Consider the following 25,358-nt stretch of genomic DNA (forward strand, 5'->3'; position numbering starts at 1 on the left):
TAAATTTTGAACTTTTCACTTCTGAATTCATGGTCTTTCCCATTATTTACAGCACAAAGCTTTCCTGATATGCAAAGCTGCTTTTAACATTAGGAAAAGAAGTAAAATGAAACTTGTACCGAACGCTCATGGTCAATTGTCCAAAGCATTTTATGAACTTAAGAGCTGCTCAAATTATGAAACTTATAATACAACACAGTAACTTTTCTTTTGTGTGGTAAACCTAAATGAACAATTATGAGAGCCACTATAAGCACTATTTAAGAAATATGTATTTAGAATTAAGGTCAATCAAGAGATATAAAAACTAATAATATAAATGTCAAGTATAATAAAAATATAATTTTAAATGCTCATCATTTATTAAAAAGGTTTAAGTACACATAATTCTGTTTAAGATGAAAAAATCTAAATGTGTATAGATGTATACAGTGTTTTATAGGCTTGTAAACATTCATGTTTTATGATTATATATTTTTATACAGAAACAAAACTGAGCATTTTTGATGCTAAATCCATTGGGTAAAAGTTTATAGGAAGACAGGATTTGCACAGTCTCAATTTATCACCCAAATATGATTATAAAGTTAAAAAGATAGCTTTACAATGGATAAATCTGGTCAATACTACCTAAGTAAATTGATCACCACTAATGGGACAAACTGACATATGTCTATTAATGTACTGTAATCTGAAGAACACATTACCAAAAATGTTTAATCTGAATCCAAGAATGAGAAAATAATAGACAAAATCAAATCAGATTAAGGATCACTCTGTAAAACCAGCCTCAAACTCATCAAAAATGCTAGTGTCATAAAAGACAAAAAAAAAGAAAAAAAAAAAAAAAAGAACTCATCCATTTTATTGAAAAGTAAATAGAAATGATAACAAAAAGCAGTGTAAGGTCCTTGTCTGATTCCTAGATCAAAAATAAAACTTATAAAGGACATGATTGGGAAAATTAGGGAAACTTTAAATATGAACTATGTATGTTAAATATATATGTTAAAATGGGCTTCCCTGGTGGCTCAGCCGATAAACAATCTGCCTGCAATGTGGGAGACCTGGGTTTGATCCCTGGGTTGGGAAGATCCCCTGGAGAAGGGAACGGCTATCCACTCTAGTATTCTCGCCTAGAGAATTTCATGGACTATATAGTCCACGGGGTCACAGAGTCAGACACGACTGAGCAACTTTCACTACTCACCATATATGTTAAATAATACTATTGTATTAGAGTTATATTTCTTTTTTTAAATTGGAGTTTAATTGCTTTAAAGTGTCTCATTAGTTTCTGCTGTTCAGAGTGAATCAGCTATATGTATACATAAATATCCCCTTCCTCTTGGACCTCCCTCCCACCCCCATCCCATCCATCTAGGTCATCACAGAGCACCAAGTGAGATCTCTATTTCTTCCCTGCAAATGGGTTCATCTATACCATCTTAGTTAAATTTCTTTGGTGTGATGATATGGTTATTTGGAGACTGTTTTGTACATAGAAGATACATGTTAAAGTATTTAGAGTGAAGTGTCTTACAAGCAGCTCACTTTCAAAATGGTTGGATGGCATCACTGACTCAGTGGACAGGAGTCTGAGCAAACTCCCAGAGATAGTGAAAGACAGGAAAGCCTGATGTGCTACAGTCCATGGGGCCAAAAAGAGTCAGACACAACTTAGCAATTGAACTCAATGGACAGGAATTTGAGCAAACTCCCAGAGATAGTGAAGGACAGGGAAGCCTGGTGTGCTACAGTCCATGGGGCCAAAGAGAGTCAGACATGACTTAGCAATTGAACAACTTTCAAATTGTTCAGAAAAAACATTGAATGATGGAACTAAAGCAAATATGGCGAAACGTTAATAAGTGGTAAATCTAGGTGAAACATATATAAAAGTTCATGGTACTACTTTTCTGTAGCTTGAAACTTTTGTAAATATTTTGAGAAAAATAAAACTAAATGAAATTATCCTCTGAATTCTTTATTTCATATACCCATTTCATCAACACTGAAATACAGGTTTAACATACCTGTACTTACTCTTTTTAAAGATTTAAAATATGATATGTTGAACAAATGTTACAAATTATAATCAAAATTTATGACAAAGTACTTTATGAATAAGACAAAGGAATTAAAAATTATGTTAAATGTCCTGTGTAAATACAAAATAAGAATAAAGGCTATTGGTGGCATTAATATGCAGATTGGGTTTTCTCTATCTTAATTTCTCTGCTTCCCTCCCGCTTAAAATCATAAAAGGATTCATTATAAATTGGAAGTACAGAATTTTTAGAAAATCATTGGATGATGGGTTGTATGATTCTCTTTACAGGTACAGTTTACTCTTCAGCAATCTGTAAGCCATTGAAAGTGTAACTCCATAGCCAATGAAAAAAGCCAAAGCGCGATTTGGCTGGGGAAGGGGTGTCAAATACGCAATCGTGTGGTAGATTCGTGCTCCGACAAAGAGTCTGAAGTGCAGGATGGCTGTAGAGAGGTCTGGACCACTCAAGGAATACAGAAGGCCAATACCAAGAAATGGCACGATGTTTTCAAGGTCATTCAAGTGGGCTCTGTGGAAAAAAAGATGACTTGTAAAACCCTAATTTCAAAATCAGCAGAAATATATTCACTTTCCCCTCTCTTCTGAAACTAAATAGAAGTGTTAATGGATCTTCAACATGCAAAGTAAGATTCATTTTATTTCTCTCAAATTCCCTTGCTTCCCTATCCACTTGGCTGTTATTTAGAATGACTCATTATTTTGTTTCTTTTATTTTCAGTGTATCTCAATATATAAGAAAGAAGGCTTTTTGCACTTCCAAGAATATCAAAAGTGCGTCTACATAATAAAACTCCCATCATTTTTATACATATAAAATATTTTTTTCTTCTGAGGTCTGTACAACAGCAATTCAAGATTCCTCTTATAAAAATTCTTCCCAAAAGCAGAAAATCCTTTGGGTTAGTATCGTTCTTAAGACTCCCCTCACTTGTGCTAGGATGCAAAATGGTCACTGATACCACCCTTGCCCATTCACCCAAGCCACTAGGTTACCAGAAATCAATTTACCAATCTTAATATCAAGAATTCCATTTTCTCTACATACAGATTACAGAATATATAACTAGCCTTTCAAACATGGGAAAAATGTCAGCCAACCTATCCTAAAATTACAAAAGGAATTAGTTAGTAGTGATGGGGCAAAATATACACAAACATGATAGACAATAATAAAGGGAAAGGCATACATCCTAGATCTGAATTTCATACCACAGCTAGAAAACAGAAAGCATGGCTTAGACACAGCTTTTTCTCCAATTCATGGCACCTCTGGCTACGATGGTGAACACAAGACACGTCAATTACTGACAGGATTTTTTTTTAATATAAAGTGTGTATTTGTAAAAAATATATATATTTATAAATATATTTATAAAGTACTTAATTCTCAAATCTGGTAACCCTGTTCTAGTTTCCACAGTTAAAAACTTCTTAAGAATCTAGACTATAAATTGAGATTTTGATAGAACTTGTAAGCTTTTGATCAGATCAGATCAGTCGCTCAGTCATGTCCGACTCTTTGCAACCCCATGAATCGCAGCACGCCAGGCCTCCCTGTCCATCACCAACTCCCGGAGTTCACTCAGACTCACGTCCATCGAGTCAGTGATGCCATCCAGCCATCTCATCCTCTGTCGTCCCCTTCTCCTCTTGCCCCCAATCCCTCCCAGCATCAGAGTCTTTTTCAATGAGTCAACTCTTCACATGAGGTGGCCAAAGTACTGGACTTTCAGCTTTAGCATCAGTCCTTCCAAAGAAATCCCAGGGCTGATCTCCTTCAGAATGGACTGGTTGGATCTCCTTGCAGTCCAAGGGACTCTCAAGAGTCTTCTCCAACACCACAGTTCAAAGCATCAATTCTTCGGCGCTCAGCCTTCTTTCACAGTCCAACTCTCACATCCATACATGACCACAGGAAAAACCATAGCCTTGACTAGATGAAACTTTGTTGGCAAAGTAATGTCTCTGCTTTTCAATATGCTATCTAGGTTGGTCATAATTTTCCTTCCAAGGAGTAAGCGTCTTTTAATTTCATGGCTGGAGTCACCATCTGTAGTGATTTTGGAGCCCAGAAAAATAAAATCTGACACTGTTTCCACTGTTTCCCCATCTATTTCCCATGAAGTGGTGGGACCGGATGCCATGATCTTCGTTTTCTGAATGTTGAGCTTTAAGCCAACTTTTTCACTCTCCACTTTCACCTTCATCAAGAGGCTTTTGAGTTCCTCTTCACTCTCTGCCATAAGGGGTGGTGTCATCTGCATATCTAAATTTATTGATATTCCTCCTGGCAACCTTGATTCCAGTTTGTGTTTCTTCCAGTCCAGCGTTTCTCATGATGTACTCTGCATATAAGTTAAATAAACAGGGTGACAATATACAGCCTTGATGAACTCCTTTTCCTATTTGGAACCAATCTGTTGTTCCCCGTCCAGTTCTAACTGTTGCTTCCTGACCTGCATACAAATTTCTCAAGAGGCAGGTCAGGTGGTCTGGTATTCCCATCTCTTTCAGAATTTTCCACAGTTTATTGTGATCCACACAGTCAAAGGCTTTGGCATAGTCAATACAGCAGAAATAGATGTTTTTCTGGAACTCTCTTGCTTTTTCTATGATCCAGCAGATGTTGGCAATTTGATCTCTGGTTCCTCTGCCTTTTCTAAAACCAGCTTGAACATCTGGAAGTTCACGGTTCACATATTGCTGAAGCCTGGCTTGGAGAATTTTGAGCATTACTTTACTAGCGTGTGAGATGAGTGCAACTGTGTGGTAGTTTGAGCATTCTTTGGCATTGCCTTTCTTTGGGATTGGAATGAAAACTGACCTTTTCCAGTCCTGTAGCCACTGCTGAGTTTTCCAAATTTGCTGGCATATTGAGTGCAGCACTTTCACAGCATCATCTTTCAGGATTTGGAATATCCCAGCGGCAGCCGGGAGGAGAAACCCACGCCCGAGGCCAGGGGCAGCGACCAGAGGAGTTACCCCGCGTCCAAGGTCAAAAGCGGCCGCCGGGAGGAGATACCCCACGCCCCAAGCCTGAGGCCAGGGGTGACGGGCGGGAGGAGCTACCCAACGCCCCTAAGCCCGAGGCCAAGGGCCACGGCGGAGAGGAGCAACCGCACGACAGAGGCCAGGGGCGGTGGCCGGGAGGACCAACCCCACGTCCAAGGAGCCGTGGCTGCGCGGGCGCAGGAGGGCCTTGAGGAGCTATCCCACATTGAAGGTCAGGAAGGGCGGCGGTGAGGAGATACCCTTAGTCCAAGGTAAGGAGCAATGGCTGCGCTTTGCTGGAGCAGCCGTGAAGATACCCCACGCCCGAGGTAAGAAAAACCCAAGTTATTGATACATATTTCAAAATGAAAGATAGAGACCTGGGTTCAATCCCTGGGTTGGGAAGATCCCCTGGAGAAGGGAAAGGCTACCCATTCTAGTATTCTGGCCTGGAGAATTCCATAGACTATGCAGTGCATGGGGTGGCAAAGAGTCCATTGACTGGACTGAAATTCGACTGAGCGAATTTCACTTTTTTCGATTCATGGGGTTGCAAAGAGTCGGACAGGACTGAGCGACTGATCTGATCTGATCTGATCTGAAAGATCACCATTATCATCTCCTTTCCTTTCTCTTGTAGATTATCTCTAAGTTCTCCTGACAAACAGAATAACAACATAAAGGCATGCAGAAGGTAACAGTAACTTAGATACATAACAATTTTGAAAGATTTAAATAAACAACCACATGTTCCTAAATAAAGCCAAGACAGAAAGGGTATGAGTATTCTTGTTCCCTCTGTTTTATGGAACAACCCAAGGGTTACTGAAAGCGAGGTGGGCAAGAAAGGGCAGAAACACTATTTTCTACTAAAGATGAGCTCACATCACCAATTACATCAAGGGTATTTGTTTGGATCCTTTGAATTCTCCTGCCGGACCACAGATATTTCTTCACCTCCCATCTAGGCCATGTTACTTTTCTCCTTTACCACATTCTAAAAGGACAGACATTTTTAAAGTTGAGAAAGAACCTATAATGATGAGACCATGTAGAAATCTGTTTGCGCTCAGTTGCTCAGTTGTGTCCAACTCTTTGTGACCCCATGGACTGCAGCCTGTCCATGGATCCTCTGTCCATGGGATTCTCCAGGCAAGAATGCAGGAGTGGGTTGCCATTTCCTCCTCCAAGGGATCTTCCTGACCCAGGGATCGAACCTGTGTCTCTTATGTCTCCTGCACTGGCAGGCAGATTCTTTACCACTGCACTGCCTGGGAAGCCCCAAGTCTATATTAAGCAATTGACAAATAGAATACAGTGTGAAAACAGAGAAGAAAGTCAAGGAAAATTAGGGGTAAATAGCTCCAGTGGTGGGGGTTTGGGGAAGGAAATTCAAGGGCAGGGGTTCCTTGGAACTTACTGGCCTCTCCATTTTTTCTGGCCTCCCTCTATTTTTTTCATTCAGTTCTTTTCCTTGTCCTCAACCCTCAAAATGGTCTCACAGTATTCCTCACTGTTCTAGTAAGGCCAGTTTTCAATGGAGCCTCACACTGTGTTCATTTATGCCATCTTATATGCTTTTCTTTTTTAATTTTATTTTTTAACTTTTTATTTTATATCGGAGTATAGCCGATTTACAATGTTGTGATAGTTTCAGGTGGACAGCAAAGAGACTCAGCCATACATATACATGTATTCATTCTCCCCCAGACTCCCCTCCCATCCAGGCTGCCACATAATATCGAGCAGAGTTCCCTGTGCTCTACAGCAGGTCCTTGCTGGTTATCCTTTCTAAATATAACAGTGTGTACCTGTCGATCACTCTTCCTTTTAGACCCCACCGCAGACACACCCTCTCCTGGTGAGCATCTGCTGTAGTTCAGTATCACCTTCCCACTGTAACCCTTTCTCTACTCAAACAACAGAAAGCATCCTAAAGGGGAAGCTTCCTTCATTTCTGTGTCATTCCTAGATGGCTACCAAATCTAGTAGCAGATGGACATCCACCTTTATGAGCCTTTCTACCAGGGTCTGTTACTTCCTCTCCATCATCCCATGTTCCCATGTCCTTTCTCTTTTGGGCAGATGCCCCTTGGTGCAAGCTTGTTCTGGACTGACCTTAACTCCAGCCCTGCTCTGTGCTCAAGATGCTTCAGTCAGATCAGAACCACTCGGATCTCAGCATCGCCCTGACCTAAACCAGAGTTGCTATACATCATTGAGAACTGTCAGGGGGTGGCCAACCGCAAAAGGAGCTTCACACCAGACCAGCTGACTCCTTTCTCTTACCCAAAGCTCTTTATGCTCAGCATGTAGCAGTATGTTCAAGTTCCTGCAAAGAAATTTTTCCAAACTCCCATGTTCTCTCATCTCCTTTTTTCCTTCCAAATCCTAACATTCTTCAACTTCTTCCCTTATGAAATATTCCCAAAGACCCTAGGAAGTTATATTTGTATCCTACTACTTAACATCTAATGAGAGATAGCTTTATATCATTCTTTAAGTACCACATGCACGTTAGTCTGCTTTTCAGTGGAAAAGTTATAGACCCCTCAAGGGCAGGGAGTCAGTCTTAAAGCCATTTTATAGCATTCCAATAAAAGGAGTGACAGTGAGACACACAGTAATCCCTCAATAAATGCTTCATTCATGCATTGGAGCCAGAAAGGAATCATCTAGCTTTAAGTTTTATCCCATCCTCCACTTCCTTCAAGAATTCCCAGTGAGTGTCAACTGGACCCCACTGAAAAGTCTCAATAAAGAGGTATTCTCTATTGAGAGACAGAAGTAGGGGCTGAGAAGGGAGAGTGGAAGGCATCTAAAATCCCCAAATTAAACTTCACTGAAGGTAGCTTATTCGAAACATCTCTTCCTAAGTACTAAAACCCTTTTTTTTTCTCTTTTAAATGTTTCACCTTATTTCTTCAGCTGCCCTGGTTTTTATCTTGTTGTAAGGAATGTACATGGGACTTCCCAGGTAGCTCAGTGGTAAAGAATTCACCTGTCAATGCAGGAGATGCAAAAGACATGGGTTTGATCCCTCGGTCAGGAAGATCCCCAGGAGTAGAAAATGGCAACCCGCTCCAGTATTCTTGCCTGGAAAAACCCATGGACAGAGGACCCTGACAGGCTGCAGCCCATGGGGCTGCAAAGAGTTGACATGACAGAGCGACTAAGTGTGCGTGTGTGTGCACGCATGCACACGCATGCACACACACACACATGGGCAATGTATATAGTCTTGAATTCTTTCTAGAACAATATGGGATAGGATTAAATAAATGCATAACGTAAAAGGCTTTCTAATCATTATTGATTTCCATATGCCCAAAATATAAATAACTTACTTTAGGCTACTTATCTTGACATTTCAACACATATTACTTTATATTTTTAATTAAGGGTCCCATATGTGTAGTGTATATTTTCTCAATATTGCATGCCTAAAAGCATAACTTTCATGCCCTTTGTAGCCAAATTCAGTCCCTGTCACCAAAATATGCTAATAGAAACAACTTGATAATTACAAATAGAAGTAATGAAAAAGAAAAATTCTAGGTTAAAAATGGAGAGGGGAGATTGTGGGAACTTTTATTCTGAAAAGTATCTCCAAAAGTGATTTAGTAAATCACTTTGTTAACAGAACTGATCTGATCTCAAAAAATACACCTGGAAACTAGAAGCTTCTCTTTCCTGGAGATTCTTTCTTGCCACATTGAAAAGCCAGTGTCTGATCACCAGGGGGTGCTGTACACACAGTCCCTGCACCTCCTCAAGGGCACTCACTCCTTTCACAACTAAGGGCAATTGTTGTCACTAAATTTTATACGTTGTTCACAATCTGATGAGAAGGTCAGCTTGGATAATGGCTTTCTCCTCTAGAAATACCATCCCATGGGCAAGGAGAGACAGAAGTAGGGGCTGAGAAGGGAGAGTGGAAGGCATCTAAAATCCCCAAATACTATTTCTTTAGCTAAGCTTTCATGGGCATACTGTGGTCCATGGAGTCGCAAAGTCAGACACATCTGACTTAGCCACCGAACTTAGCCACCGAACAATCTGAACAACAACACGAGTGTAAAGAGAGAAGTTCAGGAGCCCCCTGTGCCACCATCTTGACTGACCTCCCCACTGAAGAATTTCCTCTACTGAGATTCTATTGCCAATCCATCTTTCTAACACGAGAAACACTGAAGTTATGTGCCATCTTCATTTAGTGTTTTCTACTGCACACTTACACTGTGGTGTAATTCTAGACACATTTCACAGGATAAGCAAAATTATATAAAATTAAAGAAGCGGTGAGGAGTTTTCACAGCCATACTTAAACATTTAGATATTTAGTTTTCTGATGAATAGTTAAGATAGGAAACACCATGAATATATTTGACTACACTTCTAAAATTTGGTGAGTATAAATAGATAATGAAATGGAGACTGAAAAAAAAATTTACTTCTCTAATTCAGGTATCAGCTGCAGCATCTAATCCCTTTAGAATCAAGATCATATTTGCCTTTTCACTTTTGATTTTTCGGAAAGTCTGAAGCCCCTCCAAAGATTTCTGCAGATTCCCTTATGGTATATAGTCTCAAGATTAACTTAGTCTTCAATCCTGCATTTGTGCACATCTTTATATTCTTCCTTTTGATATAAACTTGGCTCTTTCCTCAACTTTCTCAATAAATCAGTTAGAAAATGTGGATTAAGATTTGTTGTTGTTTAGTCATTAAGTCACTTGCATGCATTAAAAGCTAAGTTGTTATCAACTTAAAATAGACTATTACTAATATAAAACAAGATGTTTTACATAAGACTCAGGGTAACCACCAAGTAAAAACTCATAGTAGATACACAAAAGATAAAAGGAAAGCAATCAAAGCTTACCCTTAGAGAAAAATCACCAAATCACAATGAAAGAGAAAGGAACAAAGGAATTCCAAAACAACGAAGAAAAAAATTAACAAAATGGCAATAAGTACAAGAAGTGAAGTGAAAGTGTTAGTCACTCAGTCATGTCTGAATCTTGGTGACCCCATGGACTGTAGCCCGCCAGGCCCCTCTGTCCTGGGAATTCTGCAGGCAAGAACACTGGAGTGGGTAGCCATTGTCTTCTCCAGGGGATCTTCCCAACTTAGGGATCAAACTCAGGACCCCTGCATTGCATTCAGATTCTTTACCATCTGGGCCACCAGGGAAGCATCAGAAATTACTTTAAATCAAAATGGGCTAACTTCTCCAATCAAATAAGAATGAGTGAACAGACAAAAATAAGGCAAGACCTAACAATATGCTGCCTATGAAGAGCTAAAGTCATACGTAGACACAAGGTGAAGGAGTAGAAAAAGATATTCCATGCAAAAGGAAGCCAAAAGAAAGCTGAAAAATCTATACTTATATCAAAACAAACTGTAACAAGAGACAAAAAAGTTCATTATATAATGATAAAGGGGATCAAGGCATTAAGAGGACATAACATTGGTAAATATATATGCACCCAACATAGGAAACTTTAATATATAAAGCAAACAGTAACGGATCTGAAGGAGAAATAACAATACCATAATTATAGAGGACTTCAATATCTCATTTTCAACAATGGATAGATCATCTAGAAAGATCACTTAGCTCAGATGGACCTAAAAGACATTTATAGAACTTTACATCCAACAGCAACAGAATATACATTCTTCCCAGGCACACACAGAACATTCTCCAATATAGATCATATCTTAAGCCAAAAAGCAAGTCTTAATAAATTTAAGAAGTGCAAAATCAAGCATTTATTCCAACCACAACAATATGAAACTAGAAATCAATTACAAAAAGAAAACTGGAAAATTCACAAACAAGTCAAAGAAAAAAGAGAAATCAATACTATCTTGAGACAGATAAAGATAGAAACAGAACATACCAAACTCAAGAGGACTCAGCAAAGGAAATCTAAGAATGAAGTTTATAGTGATAAACGCCCACATTTAAGAAAAAAATCTCAAATGAACAACCTAACCTGACGTATCAAGAAACTAAAAAAAGAAAAGCAAACTGAGCCCAAAATTAGTAAAGGAAAGAAATAACAAAGATCAGAATAGACATAAAGGAAATAGAAACTAAAAATACAATAGAAAAAATCAATGAAACGAAGAGCTGATTTTTTGGAAGGATAAAATAGACTAACTTTATTGCTGTTGCTGTTTAGTCACTAAGCTGTACCCGACCCTTTGAGTCCCCATGGACTGTAGCCCAGCAGGCTCCTCTGTCCATGGGATCTCCAAGGGAAGAATACTGGAGTGGGTTGCCATTTCCTTCTCCAGGGGATCTTCCCGACCCAGGGATTGAACCTGTCTTCTGCTTGGCAACTGGATTCTTTTCCACTAAGTCACCTGGGGAAGACAAACTTTAAAATAGCATCAAAAAGAATAAAATGCTTAGGAATAAACTTAACCAAAGAGGGGAAGAGCTATATACTAAAAACCATAACATACTGATGAAAGAAATAGAAGAAATATAAATAAATGGAAAGATATTCTCTCGTCATGGACTGGAAAAATTGTTAACATTGTTAAAATGTCCACACAACCCAGAGTAATCTACAGATTCAATGTACTCCCTCTCAAAATCCCAACGGCATTTTTTGAGAATTTTTTTTAAAAGTCCGCAAATTTGTGTGAAACCACAAATGACCCTGAATATCCAAGCAATCTTGAGCAATAAAAATAAAGCTGGAGACTTCACACTTCCCGATTTCAAACTACATTACAAAGCTATAGACAACAAGTCAGTATTTTTTTGGCATAAAAGCAGACTCACAGATCAATGGAACAGAATAGAGAACCCAAAAATAAACTCAGGCATGTATACTCAATTTTTTACACAGAAGCCAAGAATACACAGCAGGAAAGGGCAGCCTCTGCAGTAAATTGTGTCAGGAAAACTAGATTTCCACATGCAAAAGAAACTGAAGCCTATCTTATACCATACACAAAAATCAACTCAAAATGAATTAAAGACTTGAACATAAGACCTGAAACCATAAAATTTCTAGAGGCAATATAAAGGTTATAAGCTCTTTGACACTGGTCTTGGCAATGATATCTTTGAATTTGACACCAAAAGCAAAAAAAAAAAATAAAATAAACAAGTGGGACTACATCAAATCAAAAAGCTCCTGCTCAGCAAAAGAAGCCAATAACAAAATTGAAAGGCAAGTTATGTAATGGGAAAAAATATTTGCAAACCTCATATCTGATAAGCAGTTAATATTAAAAATATATAAGGAACTCACAATTTCATAGCCCCAAACTAATAGATAAATAAAATAATCCAATTAAGAAAGGGAGACCCAAATAGCCATTTTTCCAAAGAAGACATCCAAATGGCCAAGAGGTACATGAAAAGGTACTCACCATCACTAATCAGCTGGGTAAATGCAAATCAAAACTAAAATGAGTTATCACATTACACCTATTAAGATGGCTACTGTGAAAAAGGCAAGAGGTAGCAAATACTTGCCAGAATATGGAGAAAAGAGAACTCTTCTACATTGCTGCCAGGAATGTAAACCAGTACAGCCACTATGGAGAACAGTTTGGAAGGTCCTCCCTGGTGACTTAGATGTTAAAAGAATCTGCCTGCAATGCGAGAGACTTGTGTTCGATCCCTGGGTTGGGAAGATACCTGGAGGAGAGCATGGCAGCCCACTCCAGTATTCTTGACTGGAGAATCCTCATAGACAGAGGTGCCTCATGGGCTACAGTCCATGGGGTCACAAAGAGTTGGACACAACTGAGCAACTAAGCACAGCACAGCATAGCACAGAACTTACCTACCATTATCCCAAAAAGATCAGAATATTATTCGGTCTTAAAAAAAAAAAAAAAAGGAAATCTTGTCATTTGGATGAACCTGGAGGACATTATGGTGAATGAAATCACTAAGACAGAGAAAGACAAATATTGTATGGTATCATTTATAAATGGAATCTACCAAAAGGAAAAAAGGCTGAACTCATAAGAACAGAAAGTAGTCGTTGCCAGGGGATAGGGGTTGGGGGAAATCTGGAGAGGTTGAGAAAATAGTACTAAGTGTCAGTTATAAGATGAACAAGGTCTGAGGATCTAAAGGATAACACACTGACTACAGCAGATAACACTGTTATTGTGTAACTGTGTAACTGAAAGGTGGGGCTTCCCAGGCGCCACTGTGGTAAAGAAACGGCCTGCCAATGCAGGAGATGCGAGAGATGCGAGTGCAATACCTGGGTCGGGAAGATCCCATGGAGTAGGAAATGGCAACCCTCTCCAGTATTCTTGACTGGAAAATTCCATGGACAGAGGAGGCTGGCGGGTTAAGAGTCCAGGGGGCCACAAAAGAGTCAGACATTACTGAGCAACTGAGCACATAGCACATATAACTGAAAGTTGCTATGAGAGCAGAATTTAAATGTTCTCACCAAAAGAGAGGGGAGGAGAGATGAAATCTGAGAGGTGATGGAAGTGTTAATTAATGAAATTCATTAATTAATGTCAACTAATTCAATGGAAGGACTCCTTAGAAACATATATGTGTATCAAATGACATTGTACACTGCAAATTGTACACTTACAATTTTGTCAATTAAGCTTCAGTAAAGATGAAAGAAAAAGTTTGTAATTTACATCACTTTATGACAAGGATTAAGAAATATACCTTCAGAACTAGAATTGAATGTGCTTTTAAAATAAGTTTATTAGTGGTATCACTAGGAAGCTGGGTAGATGGTATCTTGGCTTTTTGCTTTTCATTGTTCACTGAATTCTCTGTATTCTCTGAAATTCACTGAATTCTCTGTACATTAAATATAATATCTACAAAGGAGGGAGAGAGATGATAGGTAGAGATTTCCCAAGTTCATACTTTCCATTTTATACAAAAATACCTAGTTCTTCAAACTTTTACCCAAGCTGACAGTCTCACCTCTGGAGAAAGAGGACAAAAACTGCAAGTATCTACAAGTATCAAGTCCTCATTTCACCTCCTACCTGTCATTACTTTTGATAAATCCCTACACAGAACAAAGTCATTACCCCTAACAAAGTGCACAGAAAAGCTAAATTGGAAATACATGCAATCACAGTGATAGTTGGAAACTTCTAGATTGCTAATTTTCTATAATTATACACAGTAGGTAAAATGATTGACTTTTCTTTTTCTTCAAGACCCCAATATCCTCACTTGACTCTGAGACCAACATCCTGTGATCAAATGAGTCATTTCAGGAGACACTGGTTTACCTTCGAACACGTTCCACCCTGTCATCTGTCCGAAGATACTTCTTGGCATTTTCTCCTTTGCCGAAGCCCGCGCAGTCTTCTGGGTTGGCAAAAACCTATTCCAAATACCAAGAAAAAAACAAACCTATTTCAAATACCAAATAACATGGGGCGGGGGGGGTACTCTACCTGATATTCATATTTTATCAGAAGAAATACAGGCATCCAAGTTGGTCATTGTGGAAAAAAAAATTGGGGAGCTATAGATCAAACCCAGTGTTAGGAGAAAGAATGTGGATTCTCATGTAGCTTAGTGGTAAAGAATCTGCCTGCCAACATAAGAGACACAGAAAATGCAGGTTTGATCCCTGGGTCCGGAAGATCCCCTGGAGGAGGAAATGGCAACCCACTCCAGTATTCTTGCCTGGGAAATCCCATGAACAGAGGAGCCTGGCAAGCTACAGTCCATAAGGTAGCAGAAAGTTGGACACAACTGAGCACATACACACAGGAGAAAGCATCTCTCTTAAAACCTGAATTTTTAATAACAGTGTAAAAAATTTTTAAAGAGAAGCATAAATAAGAACTTAAATAAAAACCAATAAATAAAAACAGTGAAAAGGCAGCAAAACCAGAAAAAAGTATAATTCTGAGTCCTCATTAAAATAATAAAAAGTTATTATTGTGGTGAACTGGCATTTAATAGTAATGTTGATGCACTTTTCCTGAAGAACGTTATTTCCAACTGATTGGGTCATATGAAAGTCATAAGTTTATTTGCCAAAGATACCAGAGAACAGGCATGCAGCATAAAAGAGTGGGGAGAGGTAAAGTGTTTTGTACTTTGTTAGGATATGTGTGCCTCTTTTTCCTCTGAATTAACTAAAACTTTAGGTTGAACAATCCAGTGAAATATAAGAAGCTGAATTGCATTCCGATAAACACCAAGCACATGTTCCAGGGCATATTTGTACATAGTCCTTCCTGTCATTATTATGCTCTTTGAAATGATTTCCCTATTCCCTGAAACTTGAAACATGCATTTAAAAATACTTATGTTCCACTATTTAATGATTTATAATAAAGAAAAACACGAACTATAAAATTAGCCTTAATTTAAGCTGAGAAACTTCATAAATATTATAGTATTTTTCTTAATACGACATGAGCATTTATTTCAGATAAAGATGTTGAGGAGAACTGATCAGCTCTTGAGGGCAGATCTGTCTGTCTGGTTCTGAAATAAATGCATGGCACATACTGGATGTTCAATAAAGAGATTTTGAGTAAGTAAATAATGTATTACAACGGAAAGTGCTTGAAATAGGAGTTTAAACCAATCTGAATTTGAATCTCAGCCTCAGCCTTGGTTGGTGTGCAATCTTGGGAAAACTACTGAACCACTCTGATTTTGATTTCCTCATCCATAAAATGGGAAGAGTAATGCTCATCTCACAGGATAATGCTAACAATTATGTAAAATGCTTCCATGACCTGGCACACACAGTGTCACGGTGCCTAGCATAGATCACTAGCATAGATCCAATTCGAATTCCCTTCCCCTTTTCTTCTAAGACAAGCAACATTTCTGCTGTCCTTGACATCACAGTTTTCTAGAGGATAGTGAGGATCTGGTGGTTGCTCGTTTAGTCTCTCAGCTGTGTCTGACTCTTTTGAGACCACCATGGACCATAGTCCACCAGGCTCCTCTGTCCATGGGATTTCCCAGGCAAGAATACTGGAGTGGGTTGCCATTTCCTGCTCCAGGGGACTTCCTGACTCAGGGATCAAATCCTCATTTCTTATGTCTCCTGCACTGGCAGGTGGATTCTTTACCACTGAGTTAAGACCCGGTAGTAGCAGCCACTTTATAGCCAAGAGGTTTACCTGTGTGGATATGTGCCCCATTAAAATGCAAACATCATTGGGAAGGAATGATACCTCAAGACAGTAATAAGGAAATACCTTAGGGAGGACTATGACTTCTAAATAAAGCAAGACTCTGGAGGACAGAAACTCAGGACCGGGACCAAGAGAGAGAAATGATGTTTTCCAGAAAGAAGCTGGTGAACGGGCACAGGAGTCACACCAGTAAAAACCATCTAACTTTGTAGCTTTGCTTTACCCATGTCACTGTTGTCACAAAACCAACTTGCATACAGGTTGCGTGCTCAGTCACTCAGTCGTGTCCGACTTTTTCGAGACCCCATGGACTGCAGCCTGCCAGGTTCCTCTGTCCATGGGATTCTGTAGGCTAGAATACTGGAGTGGGTTGCTATTTTCTCCTCCAGGGATCTGCCTAGACCACGGGCTGAATCCATGTCTCTTGCATCTCCTGCACTGCAGGTGGATTCTTTTCTACTGAGCCATCAGGGAAGCTCTACCCCTCTATATGGGTTATGTGTTTCAAAACTTTCTACCACCTTCCCCAAGCCTCCATTTAAAAAAAAATTGTTATAATGCTGGGTAGAAATACTATTCACTTAAGAAATCATAACCACACAGAATTCAAATGCCTTGTCCCAATCATAGAGACTCTCTTGATAACAATAAGAACTTAATTCTGTGCCCTAAGGCATATCCCTGATCTGTAATAGAGCTGAAAACATCAATTCACTGTCTAGAAAGTGACTATTTTCTAAGCTCTAGTTAGCAAAATTAACTTCAATATCACAAAGTTTCCTTGAAAAATCTGATACTTCAGAAATCTCATATGCTAACTGAACAATAAAAACAAACAACCATTTACTGATTTCTGGGAGAAACTACCTATTCTGTAAATATATCAGAACCACTTGAACTAAATGACTGCATATTCATTTACAGTATTAAACAATATGCCATTGGGTTTCACAAAAAAAAAAAATAAATAAGAAAATTGCTTTCCAGAATCCCAACTGTTAAAATACTGCCTCCCATGTCTTACCTTTCTTGTCAGTCTATAGAATGCAGTTGCAGTGCTCATAAACATCATTTTTGAAAGCACAATCGTCGTGTAGGAGGCAAAGGCCATGAATACTTCATTCTCCATTAGCTGTGAAAGGTTGGCCATTTTTTTGATTTTGGTCTGGAATGTTAAAAAGATTTTAGATAAGATAGGAAAAAACAGATATAAATACCCCCAAATAACTTGATGGTCACTTGGTGTCCTTATACTACAGTGTTAACCACATTGTTCTTGAAAATATTTTGAGTTATTTGAAGAAAAAATAATCATTTAGATTTTTTTAATGAATAGTATCATGTTTTTTTTTTAGTTCTTTTTTTTCCATTTTAATCATTTATTTAAGTTACTCTTTTTATGTAAGTCAAGAAATACAAATAGTCTTTGCTCTTATCCATGGTGTTCTTTTTTTTTAATTTGTTTTTATTAGAGTATAGCTGCTTTACTCTTGCCTGGAAAATCCCATGGAAGGAGGAGCCTGGTAGGCTTCAGTCCATGGGGTTGCTAAGAGTTGGACGTGACTGAGCGACTTCACTTTCACTTTTCACTTTCATGCATTGGAGAAGGAAATGGCAACCCACTCCAGTGTTCTTGCTTGGAGAATCCCAGGGACAGGGGAACCTGGTGGGCTGCCATCTGTGGGGTCGCACAGAGTCGGACACAACTGAAGCGATTTAGCAGCAGCAGCAGCAGCAGCAGCTGCTTTACAATGTCGTATTAATTTCTGCTGCTGCTGCTGCTAAAGCGCTTCAGTCGTGTCCAACTCTGTGCGACCCCATAGAGGGCAGCCCACCAGGCTCCCCCATCCCTGGGATTCTCCAGGCAAGAGTACTGGAATGGGTTTCCATTGCCTTCTCCGGTATTAATTTCTAGTGTACAGCAAAGTGAATCAGCTATACCTATTCATACAGCCACTCTTTTTTTGGATTCCCTTCCCATTTAGGTCACAACTAAGCACTAAGTAGAGTTCCCTGTGCTGTAGAGTAGGCTCTCATTCATTAGTCATCTATTTTATACATAGTATCAATAGCGTATATATGTCAGTCCTAATCTCCCAATTCATCTCACCCCCTCCCTGGTTTTTTCTGGTTCTATATTATTAAGCTTGAACATATCAAATAAGTACTGTGTGAAAATGAAAATATAGGGGTTATCACAAGCAAATATACATAGATTAACTTCACTAAAGCTAGAATAAAATCATATTTTGCATCAAGATGAGCCACAAATTGGACACAAACCAGAATCCATGAATCTCTTTCAAAACATCAGACTATGTACATAGTAGTACCATTAATGTTTGAGTAGAAATGCCTAAGTTCTCATACATGCCCTTCTTTATAAATCCAGTTCACAACCTTTTGTCATTTCAGTGGTAATCAAGATCTCAGACTCCAGGATTTGAATTCCAGTCACATCATTTGGTTATTGTCTTTGCTTGAGAGATTTAGCCTCTGTGAACTGGATTTGTTCATTGGTAAGATAGGAATAGTTGTTGTTCAGCAGTTACTAACTCGTGTCCAACTCTGCAACCCCACGGACTGCAGCACGCCAGGCTTCCCTGTCCTTCACCATCTCCGGGAGTTTGCTCAAACTGAGGTACATTGCATCGGTGATGCTATCCAATCATCTCATCCTCTGTCCCCGCCATTTTCCTCCTGCCCTCAGTCTGTCCCAGCATCAGGGTCTTTTCCAATGAGTTGGCATCTCCCAACGTAGTGGGTTATTGTCAAGATTTAAGTGAGATAACATGTGGAACATACCTAGCATAGTGCCAGGTCCATGAAAACCCTCAATAAAGCTTATTATCTCCTTATCACGATCATCACGATCACCATGACCAGGGTCCTCATTCACACCAACACAAGTGAAGAGGGTGAAACAGGATAATGGAAACATAAAATAAAAGGCTTGCAAATGTGGGGGGAGAAATAAGCATTTATGATACTTTCATAGAAGGGACAAGGGGAGGAGGATTAGCTTTACAAAACTCTTCAAGTCACTTCATATTCTATATTTACTCCCATCGAAAAGCTGTCAAGAGTAAATGGAATGTAACTCCCTGAATCTAGAGTTGGAAGAGTAACTGGGGAAGTGCTCAGGAGGAGGAAGAAGGGGTGCACAGATGATACTCAAATCCAAGTGGGTAAGAATTTCGGAAAAAGCTCCAAGTCTGCACTATCTGACATTCTTTTTAACCTCCTCTCTTCTATGATCAGCCCCACTACTACACCTTCTCTTTCTTCCACATAAACACACATCTTTTATCATGAGTGCATATGTGCATGCATGCTAAGTCGCTTCAGTCATGTCCAGTTCTCTGCAACCCTATGGACTGTAGCCCGCCAGGCTCCACTGTTCATGGGATTCTCCAGGCAAGAATACTGGAGTGGGTTGTTGTGCCCTTCTCCAGGGGATCTTCCCGACCCAGGGATCAAACCCGCGTCTCTTACGTCTCCTGCGTTGGCAGGTGGGTTCTTTGCTACTAGTGCCACCTGGGAAGCCCATCTTTTCTCATACCCAAGCTTAAACACCATTTTACTGGCTTAGCATGGAGTGTTGCCTCTTGCAGACATATCTGTTCCTGCCTTTAAAACTCAACCCCTGCATGCAACCTATTTAGAGAAATTATTCTAATCATTTTATCCATCTACCAAAAATCTATAAACCTATATATCTTTCCAGACTCTGCTACTGGTCATCCAGTTGTCTGTATGTTACTGTTGAATGTGACAAGTCTATATATATGTCTATATATATATAATACATATATATTTAACTTTATAAGACTTGGCTATATTATACCATGTACTTTATGTGCATTACCTTACATCATTTCTATAAGACTATAATCCTCATGAGTATATCTATTCTACAGATGAAAAAAAATGGAAATTAGAGATATTGAGCAGCCACACTGGGAGAAGAACCCAAGTCTCTGATCTCACATCTCATAAACCAACCACACTGCACTGTCTCCTTCAAGAGACTGCAAACTGCTTAATTCTGATTCAGCTAACATTGAGTGAATGCCTATCCTGCCCCTACCCTACACCTGCCCCAGTGCCAGCACCCATTCTACCAGTTATCTTCCTTCTTCTTCCAATTATACTACAAGGTAAGTATTAGTCCCATTTTGGAAATAAAAACCCAAAGCTTCCTAAGCAATCTCTAGTTTGAAAGGTAGGCTAAAAATAGCCTCCTTGGGTTCAGGCAAATAGAAATGTACAGTTAACCCTTGAACAACACAGATCTGAATCATGTGGATCTACTTATATTTGGATTTTTTTCGATACTAAATACCAGAGTGTTACACAATCAGTAGTTGGTTGAATCTGCAGATGCAGAGCCATGGATATAGAGGAACTGTGTATAAGGAGGGGGTGACTATAAGTTATACGTGGATTCTCACCTACCCATAGGATAGGTCCCCAACCCCCATGATGTTCAAGGATCAGCTGCATTTAGCTTAAACACTCACACACACACACACACACACACACACACAGTAGCAAATTAATCCACCTCCACAGGTCAGTAGTCTTGAAAGCAAGTATGATAGATTCTGCCAGCTAAAGACTGTCACTTGCCATCTGATTCTATGAGAATCTTTATCATGCCCTGAAAGGAGTTCAGAGTTTATCTGAAAGAAGTCACCCTGTGTTCCAGGAAAACTGGCAAAACTGGCTTTCAGATAGTTAGACATTTTCCGGGAGAAACTTTTATGAGCCAGATTTATTGTATCTTCTCATACCTAGAAAAGCACTAAAATCATTAATGGAGACATCTATTCCTCATAACCAGCAGCAACCTTCTACCAAGATCTGGGTTTGACTGCACATACCCCCTTTACCAAATCATTTATATACTGACTTCTCCATCTACCTCTTTAGAGAAGTTCCTCAGCTTTAGAGAAGCTAGCTGAGGGGCTGTCTCCTGGACTACAGTCCTCAGTAAGCCTCAACAAAAACTGAACTCATAGCTCTCACATTATGTTTTATTCAGTCCACATTTCTCAGTGCAAGATAATATTATACTTTTAGTAACATTTTTAAAGATTTTTTTTTTTTTTTTTTTTTGCTGTGGATTTTCTTCCCAACTGTTGCTGGGCAAAGAACCAGTTGTTAAAACACTGGTTCTGTTTTATGGGGCCTTTTTTTTTTTTTTTTGGCCACCAAGGCATGTGAGATCTTAGTGCCCCACCCCCGACAGGGATCAAACCCACATCCGCCTACATGGCAAAGTCTCAACCTCTAGACTGCCAGGAAGCCTTCACCCCTTGCTTTTTGCAACATTTAATGTATCTACTATTGTTCTAGTATGGGGGTGGGGAGGAGTCACCAATAAACTGCATTCTTCTTCACAGTACTGCTACTGCTAAATCACTTCAGTCGTGTCCGACTCTGTGCGACCCCATAGACGGCAGCCCACCAGGCTCCCTCGTCCCTGGGATTCTCCAGGCAAGAACATTGGAGTGGGTCGCCATTTCCTTCTCCAATGCATGAAAGTGAAAAGTGAAACTGAAGTCGCTCAGTAGTGTCCAACCCTCAGCGACCCCATGGACTGCAGCCTTCCAGGCTCCTCCGTCCATGGGATTTCCGAGGCAAGAGTACTGGAGTGGGGTGCCATTGCCTTCTCCGACTTCACAGTGCACTTGGAGTAATTAGCTTAATAAGGAATCCCTAAATCCTATGTCTCTGGACAGACACAGCAGGGAGGTTAATTTAAAAAAAAAAAACAAACAAACAAGAAAAGTTTATCAAGTAGGAGGTGCTACCATCCAACCCTAGTTTTAAAAGTCAACAGGTTTTGGTAGGTCTTCACCAATGTTCTCAGAATGAAATGCATTTAGCAGTGAAAGAAAAGTTGAGAAGATGGTTTTCTCTCAGTAAACATGGGTATTGAAAGAGGAAAGAAAAGGTGGAAGACTTTCAGACTGTTGCTGGGAAAAGAACACAAAATCTTGAGCAGTTGGGGACAAAGGTCAACGGCAGGATTTTTTTTTTTTTTTTTTTTCCCTCTAAATGTGAACAATGCACAAAGTGTACTTCACAGAGAGAATTTCTCAATCCCCAAGAATGTGGCTTAGCTCCTCCAGTCTGTGGTTTTGGGAGATGGCCAATACTGAGCTCCTGACACTGCACTCTGTGGGCCCACAAATCGCCTCTGAGGATGGACGTGATCCACTCCCAGCACATCTGAGGGTGGGGTAAGCAGAGCTAAAGGTAAGACATTAAGAAATAGGAGTAATTTATAGCATAAAATTAGGTGGTGCTAATCTAGACTTTTTTTTTCAAGGTTTATTTGTTGATAGCTGCCTTGAACTTGCACCATGCCATTGCACTGCACTCCAAAAAGAAGTTACTAGAAACTTTGTTCATGAAAGATCATCGAGAGAGGAGAGCGGTAGAGCAGTAATAATAATAATTCAGAAGTTAAAGTGTTCAGTGGTTTGAGTGGTCAAGGAATGCAGTAGAAATTTTCTAAGAAAAGTAAGCAGAGCAAAACATGAAACTTGGTGATGAGTTACAGAAATTATTCCAGTGATGAATTCTATTTGGACAGTGTGTTGTCCCTTTCATTGGTTGGCATAATAGAGAATATATGTACCCATCTCACCAGAAAAGGGGACTCAGTCACCTAATGTGGAGGGGGTGCCTTTACAAAGGACAAAGACAGGCTCCAGAACTAGATGTAGTGGATCCAATTCTGTCATTTACCAGCTGTGATTAATGAATCTTCCCTGCAACATGAGGTTAATAAAACCTCCTACCTCACAAAACTCTTGGGAGGATTAAGTGAATAGAGCATAAAGTGGGGAGTCTGGGAAAGAGTGGATGTGTGCCTATGAGTGGCTGGGTCCCTTCCCTGTTTGCCTGGAACTGTCACAGCATTGTTAATTGGCTATGCCTCGGTACAAAATAAAAAGTTTGAAATAAAAAAATGAAAAAAGAAAGGCAGAGGGATCTGGTAAGTGCTAGGTAAGTATTTGGTGAATAAATAAGCCCTTACCTTGGCACTGTTCTAAGCATTGAGGATACAATTTCAGAGTTTTCAAAGGCCATAGCATTATCTCTCTTGAGAACTTGGAGAAATTCAAGTAGTCAGAGCAAATATTCATCTCTACCTTGAACATATAACGAAACTGAGACCCAGAGAGGTAGAATTAGTAATCTGACCCAAATTCACAGTGGAGGGCCCAAGACTGGAACCCAGTTTTCTCTAATATTGGACCTGTAGGCTATCCCCCATCAAGGAGAATTCTGGACTACCCTGGTCTTCTGGGGAATTCTTTCTGTCAAATCCCCTTCCTGTTTTATCCCCCTCACTCTCCCCCTAGAATCCCACCCCCACCCCTTATTGTCTATCACAGTTTAGTGACAGATACTATTAACTGAGAAATAGCCCGCTTCTCTTTATAGACTCTTGGCCAAAAAGAGCAAAGTTCTCTTATTTATGGCGGCCTTTCTCCATCAATATTGTGCAACACATAGAAAATGTGAGCACACATTCCCATGGTCAGGACTCTGCGATTTCAGACCTTCTTAAAGCAACAGAACACTGCCCGTGAGATAAAGAGAAAAGACAGTTCAGTGGTCTCCTTGCTGTTTGTGAGTTGTAGAATTTATGGAAAAGACTGAGTGACTGCAGACATGGCCCCCTATGCTTCAGGGCCCAGGTGTTCGGGGTCAGGGTGCGGGGAATGCTGCTGGGCTGTGGGGGGAGGGGGACTATGCTCAGGAAACTATGCTGACCTCCTTTTCTAGTCTCAGCATCAAAGAAACTCCACTCTCAAACCCTCAGAAAAACCGCCCCTGCCACAGAAAGTAATATGCAAATTTGGACTGATTTGCTATTTTTCAAAGATGGTCAACACACACACACACACAGGCCTCTTACTTTGGAAACTTCAGAAGACAGCAAAACTCAATACCAGCCTAATTCCCCAAGAACTCAAAAGGTGTGTCTTCTTTGGTATTCACAGCAGGCTAGGGCTCTGAGAACACTGGGCTGGCCTGGTTTAAAGCCTGTTAGCTGGGGGTCTGGACAAGTTTCCAAAGGCTATTCAATAATGTTTGATGACAGCCCACTTGGCACTTTCTTAGAGAGTAAACAGCAGAGGGAAAAGGAGAAAATAAAAAGTGGTGTCAGGACTACCAAAAGGGCTTGTGACTATTTCAAAGAACGCCGCAGCAGGGAGATAGAATCTGCAGGCACCCTGGCCCCCACCGCCCAAGTGCAGCAATGGCAGTCACAGATGAGGCCTTAACTCCCAGGGAAGGGCTCCTCTCTCCTCTACTCCTTCCACATGGCTTCCACCTCCAGACTGGGCTCCCCCCACCCACCCCCACAGTTGAGAACCTTCCCAAGGGGTTTGATCCTTAGCTTTCCAGTCAACTGACTGCTGCTGCTGCTGCTGCCAAGTTGCTTCAGTCATGTCTGACTCTGTGGTATCTAATTCATCTAATAGGATCTGATTCAGGTCATGCTGCACTTTGTTCATTATTACTATTATTTTTACCTTGCTGATGTTTCTCTGGCCTGTCAAAGTGAACCAAGAAAAGCAAGTTCTATCTTTCAGGCGATGCAAAGGCCAGTTTGTCCTGGATCTCAGAAGTTCTGCAGGATTTTACCCCCTTAGGATGAACAGAAGTTTCTTAAACTGCAGCCATTCCTCGATTGTTGTTACATGAGCTCACGTTTTACTCCCCCAAAGCTCAACTGGCGCCCTTTCCAAGTGGATGCTCCCTTGGCTTGAGAATTCAAAGTAGGTAAATCATCACTTAAACACAAAAAGAATTATTCTCTCAAGTTTTAATCCTGGAGTTTGACAGTTTATCTACGGGGTTGGGGGGTAAAGGAACGAAACTCCCTTTTAAAAGTAGTGGATTGAAAAGCAAACTTTTAGCAGTTACTCTGTGCAAACAAGTTTCAGGTCGGCAGAGATACCCCAAGCCTGCACCTGCCACCCCGGCCCCCTTCCCGGCGCCACCCTCTCTCTTCTCACCCTCTACTTACACACCACTCCCGAGCAGGTGCTGTGAATCTGAGCAGGAGAAAGACCACGAGCCGGTCCCAGAAGCGCGTCGCGCGGGAGCT

At 40.1% G+C, this 25,358-nt stretch overlaps 1 protein-coding gene across 2 annotated transcripts; it reads right to left on the bottom strand.

The window, feature by feature from the left end:
- Positions 1 to 1,971: 1,971 nt before the first annotated feature.
- MGST1 (microsomal glutathione S-transferase 1) lies at positions 1,972 to 25,358 on the bottom strand. Of its 2 annotated transcripts, XM_005206974.4 has the most exons (4): positions 25,278 to 25,358; positions 17,241 to 17,381; positions 14,336 to 14,430; positions 1,972 to 2,582 (listed from the first exon to the last, which is right to left on the bottom strand). In XM_005206974.4, exons 2-4 carry the CDS (start codon positions 17,364 to 17,366, stop codon positions 2,336 to 2,338), a joined length of 468 nt encoding a protein of 155 aa, XP_005207031.1. In that variant the 5' UTR covers positions 17,367 to 17,381; positions 25,278 to 25,358; the 3' UTR covers positions 1,972 to 2,335.

The sequence above is a fragment of the Bos taurus genome, chromosome 5 (genome assembly GCF_002263795.3).
Source record: "Bos taurus isolate L1 Dominette 01449 registration number 42190680 breed Hereford chromosome 5, ARS-UCD2.0, whole genome shotgun sequence".
In the NCBI taxonomy this organism is placed as follows: Eukaryota; Metazoa; Chordata; class Mammalia; order Artiodactyla; family Bovidae; genus Bos; species Bos taurus.

What these genes read in the sequence shown, in the direction of transcription:
- MGST1 (XM_005206974.4), bottom strand. Translation starts at nt 17,366, where the DNA reads ATGGCCAACCTTTCACAGCTAATGGAGAATGAAGTATTCATGGCCTTT. An exon ending in TCTATAGACTGACAAGAAAG is followed by an intron (nt 14,431 to 17,240) that starts GTAAGACATGGG and finishes TATTTGGAATAG; the next exon opens with GTTTTTGCCAACCCAGAAGA. An exon ending in AGGGTGGAACGTGTTCGAAG is followed by an intron (nt 2,583 to 14,335) that starts GTAAACCAGTGT and finishes TTTTTTCCACAG; the next exon opens with AGCCCACTTGAATGACCTTG.